Source organism: Zea mays, chromosome 3 (genome assembly GCF_902167145.1).
Source record: "Zea mays cultivar B73 chromosome 3, Zm-B73-REFERENCE-NAM-5.0, whole genome shotgun sequence".
NCBI classification, from domain to species: Eukaryota; Viridiplantae; Streptophyta; class Magnoliopsida; order Poales; family Poaceae; genus Zea; species Zea mays.
Genome location: NC_050098.1, coordinates 14442993 through 14449872, shown reverse-complemented (window position 1 = coordinate 14449872; position 6880 = coordinate 14442993). Strand labels below are relative to the sequence as shown.

General features: G+C 44.4%; 1 protein-coding gene across 3 annotated transcripts; it reads left to right on the top strand.

Annotated features, from left to right (window-relative positions):
* Positions 1-858: 858 nt before the first annotated feature.
* On the top strand, positions 859-5477 carry LOC542124 (single myb histone 6). 3 transcript variants are annotated; one of them, XM_008675199.4, is made up of 6 exons: positions 859-1074; positions 2209-2414; positions 2573-2796; positions 2922-3006; positions 3785-3868; positions 5004-5477. In XM_008675199.4, the coding sequence occupies exons 2-6, from the start codon at positions 2265-2267 to the stop codon at positions 5319-5321; spliced, it is 861 nt and encodes a 286-aa protein (XP_008673421.1). In that variant the 5' UTR covers positions 859-1074; positions 2209-2264; the 3' UTR covers positions 5322-5477. The 3 variants fall into 3 exon arrangements, with proteins under 3 accessions (XP_008673421.1, XP_008673422.1, NP_001105226.1); XM_008675200.4 differs by having other exon boundaries at positions 874-1074; positions 2283-2414; positions 5004-5461; NM_001111756.1 differs by having other exon boundaries at positions 976-1074; positions 2204-2414; positions 5004-5459.
* The last annotated feature ends 1403 nt before the right edge of the window (positions 5478-6880 follow it).

Genomic DNA, 6880 nt, shown 5'->3' with positions numbered 1-6880 from the left:
TGCAAGACGAAGGCCTACGACGAGGTCGCCCCGTCTAGCTCAGTCGGTAGAGCACAAGGCTCTTAACCTTGTGGTCGTGGGTTCGGGCTCTACGGTGGGCGTCAAATGTTGGAACTTGCTCCCCCGAGCAAGATGATCCAACGGGGGAGTGAAAGTAATGCAAAAAGGTTTTAGCTCAGGAAGGCAATTGCTCTGTTAATCCAGTCTCTCAAGGGCACTGTGCAGGGGTATTTATAGGTGCCTGAGTACCCAGCGTCTTGGATTAAGGACGCATGTGCCCTCAGGCGCCTAGGTCATCCCCGAAATATTCCAATAAAGCAGGGTTACAGACTGTCATTACAGAAAAGTCTTTACAAATCGGGCCCGTAATACACTCAGCCGACCGGGGCCTGTTACAATGAGCCGAATTCCGCGTGGGCCTTCGTGTTGGACGAGGCCGCGAGACGGAGCGACCTCGTCGTAGGCCTTCGTCTTGCGGCGTGTTGGACGAAGGGTGGAAACTGCCGGTCGCTTTACCTCCGTTGGTGCGGCGAGATCGGCGAAGGCATCGAGCGAAGGGTAGCGGCTTCGCCTTCACCCCAACAACGTGCTCTCCAATGATGAGACCATACAGAGCGTGACATATATCGAAGTCTGCATGATACTGATGGTTTCAATGTAGTGGTGAAACAGATATATTATAAATAACAAAATTTATGTATGGCCAGAATCACAAATTGATTATGAAACATTTTCTCGTAACGGTATAACACACATTTTATATATAAGTTATCGTAGTATACTAATATTATATATTCTCGTTGCAACGCACGGTCATTCAGCTATCATCTAAAAAGGCTAATATAATAAAAAAAAACTGCGCGCACTGCTGTCACCGCGGCGGAGGGAAAAATCGGGCGTACCCCGGTGCCCGTTCACCGCCGTTCACGCCGCGTGTGCGCTCTGGCTCTGCCGCTCTCTCTCTCTCCTGCGCGTGGCGCAACTGCCGTCCTATACCAGGCGCCCAGGTCTAGCCTCGTCGGTGCCTTCGCCAGGTCTTTCTCGGGCCCTTCGCCAACGACGAGCGCCCGCTAGGTATGTGGATCCCTTCTCTGCCCTACCAGTTGTGAGAAACCAAGCACCCGAACCCTAAGTTAACCTATATGGGTATTTGTATATTCGGATCTGATCTAATTGCATTATTGCAAGCGTATACATGTATTATGCGTACCAACTGCGATTTTTTGGCAGAAAGTATCGGGCGAACATTGTACATTTGCACACCCATGTACTTTACTGGCTCTGCCCCTGAACTCACCATCTTCCTGTGTTGATAATTTGTTAAGTTTGTTTGGATTTGTTAGAAAGGGCACCCATGGAGTTTAAGAAATGGAGATGGTTAAGCAGTTCCTTTCAATGCTCCCATGTTGTCTTATGTCCTACATCAATGTTTGTATTGGTTTGTTTTGGTACCATAGGAGGTTAGTTCATGCTGGCATAGCAATGGAATTATTAAATAGAAATGCACAAGCTTATTGAGATATGATTGGATTGGTGTTCACCACTTCTCTGACAAAAAAAGGCAGTTCTGAATTTGCTTTGTAAGCTCTAGTTTGAAGCTCTGTTTGGTCACATCACAGAGGCCATTTTATGCCATTTTGTCTCATATGTACTCCCACACAGTCACAGATAAGTGATGTTTTGGGTTGTGTGCAAAGAACCAACCTAATCTTGGTCCGCAAATCATTCATAAATATATCACGACAGGAACTAGTAGTCAAAGTTATGTATTCAGGACAGTGCCGATGTCTATAACACCACTTTTGTCCGAAGGGAGTAATACTACGATGGATATCATAATCTCTATTCATGAACAGTAATGGAGCCTTTGGAAATCAGCAAATATCTTCAGTAATTTCTAGGCCTGTACATATTTTTATGTTGTACATTAGACTCCCTCTCCAATATTCGGTATATTTAAGTTGTACTTCAAACCTGATTTTCTTCTTTAGCCAATCATGGCAGGATCTTTTACATATTAAAACAAGAACTTATTTGTGATAAGTTTTTGCACATTATGGATTTGTTTGTTGCCAAAATATTCATGGAATTGAGTTTTCAGATGATTCAATGTTTGCAGCAGTGTTAATCTATTATAGTACAACAGTGGCTATATTCTTTTTTTGTTTTACAATGCTTTAATGGATTGAATTTCACAATCCAGGTTAGAAGGTATGCATTCGTGTTCATAATATTGTATTTGACTAAAAAGACTGGGCCTACGCATGGGGGCTCCAAAACAGAGGTGGACTTCTGAGGAAGAGGCTGCTCTTAGAGCTGGAGTAGCCAGACATGGAGTTGGAAATTGGCGCATGATATTGAATGATCCAGAACTTAGCTCCACATTGCGCTACCGCTCGAATGTTGACCTAAAGGTTAAATCTATTCACTCGTTTTTACGTAAGATTGATTTAGTGAAGGGACTGCCATATTTGGGTATTCCTTGAAATCATGTGTCTTTTGGTTTTCAAATTTCTAGATTCATCTTCAATCTTAATGCTCATATGTTCCTTTTTTATTAATCACTACTTAGGACAAATGGCGCAACATGAATGTAATTGTCACTTCATCGAGTACTCGTGACAGGGGGAGAACTTCCACGAGGAGAACCCGAGCTGCTCCTAAGAATAATGACCAATTGTTGGCAATGAGCACAATCACTTCTGAGGTTGATGATGAGATTGTTGATGTAAAGCCCATAGTATCAATGTCTGTTGAAGGATGGAATACTTCAAATTCAAAGAAATCTCACTCAAGGTGATTACATATGCATGTGTAATAATACATAATTGTGCCGTTTAGCTTATCTCCCTCTCTCTCTTCATTATCTCAATAGAAAACTAGATAGACTGAAGTCTTCACTTACTATTGCTTTAATGCAGGCTAGACAATATTATAATGGAGGCTATAAAGAACTTGAATGAGCCTACAGGGTCCCACAGAACTACTATTGCTAATTACATAGAGGTGTGCATTCTTCTCTTGTTTTTGTTTCTTTGAATGAGCCTACAGGGTCCCACAGAACTACTATTGCTAATTACATAGAGGTGTACATTCTTCTCTTGTTTCTGTTTCTTTCTAGAACTTATAGACTTACAATATGCTTTATTTATGGTCTGTCTACGTTCCCATTTTCCTTTACTTTTGAACGTCAACATTATTTGCCTTTTCTGTTTGTAATTAGTCAGCCAAAAAAATTTATACTCATGATATCTTGTTAATAGTAAATGTATTGTTCTTATTTTTGACAAAAGTGTATGATAAGTCAACTACGTGGCTACCCAACCGTCATGAACCCATGATTTTGCCCAAATCGGAAGGGTAGGCGTGGTGTAGTGATGAGAGCTGTCTCGCTGAGTCACCAGATCACGGGTTCAAAGCAGGCTCTCTACATTTACAGGGAAAAAACTTGCATCGGTTTATATATCATAAACATCTAAATAATCAGTGAACACTTGTCATGCCAGAAACAGAACTTCAGCACACCTGATCTGACTGTATAAAAGTTATATATCATAGATATCAAATAGTAGAATCCAATAAAAAAGCATGTCTAGTTAATTAGATTAGATTTCCTCTTGTTGTCCAAAGCGTTAGCTATTGCACTGTCTTCTCGCAGAGTTCTGATTTCATTTTGAAATCATCATGTTCTTTCTTATTTGCTAATAAAAGTTATTGGTGAACTAGGTCATGGTCGTCTTATTTTCTATGTGCACAATCAGGCTCTTACCTTGGTTTTATGTAGGAGCAATATTGGCCACCTAGTGATTTTGATCACTTATTGTCTGCAAAACTGAAGTATTTAGCTACCAGTGGGAAATTGTTGAAGGTAAATATGATTTTTAGCTCCCTACATCATTTTATGCTATGAGAAATGAAGTTAATTTAAAGATGAAACTACTAGGTGATATCACGTGAGTAAATTCAATTAATGTCATCAGCTCACCTAAAAAAACTCTTCTTGGAGGAAAGATCTCCCCCAAGGCATTGTATTAAGGAGAAACCTTAACCACAGGGTCAAGAAGGCCAGCTGACTTCCCAGGATGCAACCATGTATATCTCTGAAAGCAGTTGCAACGTGAGGGGCCTTTTGTGAAACCCAGGGTTCAAACCCTGATCCTACAGCACCACAACTGGGTGCCCAACCACCGGCCACCACACTAGTGCATTCTCATGACATCACCTGGTGTTGTACTCCAAGATAAGTAAAATTTGTGCATAATGTTGAAGTGTATAAGTGGATTGACAACCTTCTCCCACCAGAGAGAAAGATGCAAACGTGGAAATAAATGGGCGGGGGCACACATAAAGCCTCTACCAAGATTCGAACTCGAGATCTCTGGCTTTGATACCATGTTAGAGTGAACGCACTAACCAGTTCAACCCAAAAGTTTAAGCTAATGAAAGAAGGTAGCCAATCCACTTATACACTTCAACACATAACACCATGAGAAGCCTAGTTTTCATCGAACTGGGACAACTCATGTGCCATGTTTATGAATTCAAGTATATGAAGGTTTATCATGACCCATATGTTTGGGCATAAGCATGTGCTCTAGAAGATGCACAAACGTAGACTTGATCAATCATGCACCATACTCTATTCTTTCTATTATTACAGTGCCAAACATGTTAATCAGTATTAGCAAACACTGAGTTTTTGTTCAGTAATGCACAACACTCCACTGTTAGATACATTGATTTCTTGTTCAATTTCATGTAGAATCTTTTGTTAGGCTGCAGGTTTCCTGTTGATCTTACTATAAATGCTATTTTCAGCACTACTCGATTTGTGACCCATCTTCCATTGCTGAATGTTCATATTTTGATCCAATCAGAAGTTGCATGTTCTCAAATTGAAGAACCTTGTTTCGTACACTTTCTAATAAAGCTGTGCTGAGCCTTTGATCTAAAAAAATTGAAGAACCTTGAGTTTTTCAGCATTACCCTGTGGGAGTTTGCAGGTGAATCGGAAGTACAGGATAGCACCTAGTTTGCTGGAAGACGTGCAAAGAGAACCCTTGAAATTAGGGAGTGATGCTAGTAGAACCCTTACAAGATCCCAAGTCGATGCTGAATTGGTCCGTATGGCAACTATGACTGTTGAGGCGGCGGCGGCAGCTGCTGCTCATGCAGTTGCAGAGGCAGAGGCTATCATGGCAGAAGCTGAAGCAGCTGCTAGGGAAGCAGAAGCTGCGGAAGCAGAGGCCCGAGCTGCACAGGCCTTTGCTGAAGCAGCAGTTTTGACACTGAAGAACAGAAATGCTGCGAAATTGGTATAGCTCGAGTCCATGAATCTTAGATATGCCCTCTTGTCCTTCCACACGTAGAATCCAGTTCCGTAGCTCTGTATGCAACTAATTGGTTACTAAAAGAACCTGAAATCAGAAGTTTTCACAAACACACCGACTTATTCACCGAAGATTATGATTTCCAAAGTAATTGTCAGTACCCTAGAACATGAAGTTGCGCTGTCCATGCGGCTATCCTTAGTCGCACGGTAAACAGTACCCGTCTCCACCACGTGGACGGCTCTGGGGTCGCCACGTGGCCAGGGAAGACAATATCCTCCAAGGTATCAACGGTGGGTCCGGACCCCATGGGAAAGTGTCGGACCCCAATATATCCGGACCGGGCCTCCGGGTAGGATCCAGGACCTCCGCGGGTACAGACCGGACCCTCGGGACGGGTCCCGGACCTCTTTGTGTAGGGTTCGGGCCACCCTCAGCAGAGTCCCGGGATTCTGGGACAAAGAATACCCAGGCCTTAATCAAGGCCAGACGGGGGTCCGGACCATACCATGTACACTTCCGCTCCCCGCTCAGGCGGAGGTCTGATGCTGTCACGTGGCATATCGCCCGTGACGTAAGCCAGCGGGCGGAGCCTGACGTAAGGCCTCTGGGCCGCGCGGTCTCTGCATTTATTGCAGAGAAGACGCACTGCCTGACTATTTCGCTGACAGGCGATATGCTGCCTCAGCATTTAATGTGTCCTGTCCACTCCGCTGGCAGGTGACGTCCAGGCCATCCTGCAGGCGGCGTGTCTGTCTAGTCCATTGCCAAATAGTACGCCTGTGCTGCGAGGAGCACTGTGACCATCATCACTCGTACGTTGTTAGGGAGGCTTCCCCTGCACGCCAAAGCTACACAGATCGCGAATATCAGGGCGCAAGGAGATTGCTCCAGCAACGAACATTAGTTACTCCAAGTATTACATCCGTTATGTTCCTGGGCCCACATGTCGGGGCTCAGCACCCTTGTACATGCCCCCCTTGGGCTATAAAAGGGGAGGCACACAACGTTCAAAAAAGAAAAGGAAAAGGTCAACTTAGACACAGACTCACTTAGACCCAGCTCAAGCTCACAAGTTCATACAAGCTCAATACATCACACAGTGGAGTAGGGTGTTGCACTCCGGCGGTCCGAACCACTCTAAATCCTTGTGTGTTCTTGTGTTCTCCCTATTTTCTAACTAACAAGCAAAACGCTTAGGCCCCTCCTCATCTTAGGATTTAGGACAGGTGTATTTCGCCACCCGGCTGGAGATTTTCTCTCCGACATTTGGCGCGCCAGGTAGGGGGCTTGACTTTAGGTTTTTGCTTGTTTTCTTGCTCAGCATGATGGTGCAAATCGTCGAGCATCGCGCCGAGACTTCGGTGGATTTCCTGGTGGAGGAGGAGGCTGCTTCTTCCACATCGCAGGTTTCTAACCGCCCAGTGCCGGGCATTGCTGTTGTGCGCGCTGCACAGCAGCATACAACTGCGCAGACATCCTGGACTCCGTCGAGTGCGGCTCCGGGGGCATTGTCTGCAGTCAGGGAGTTGCTGCGTCACCCTCCAAGC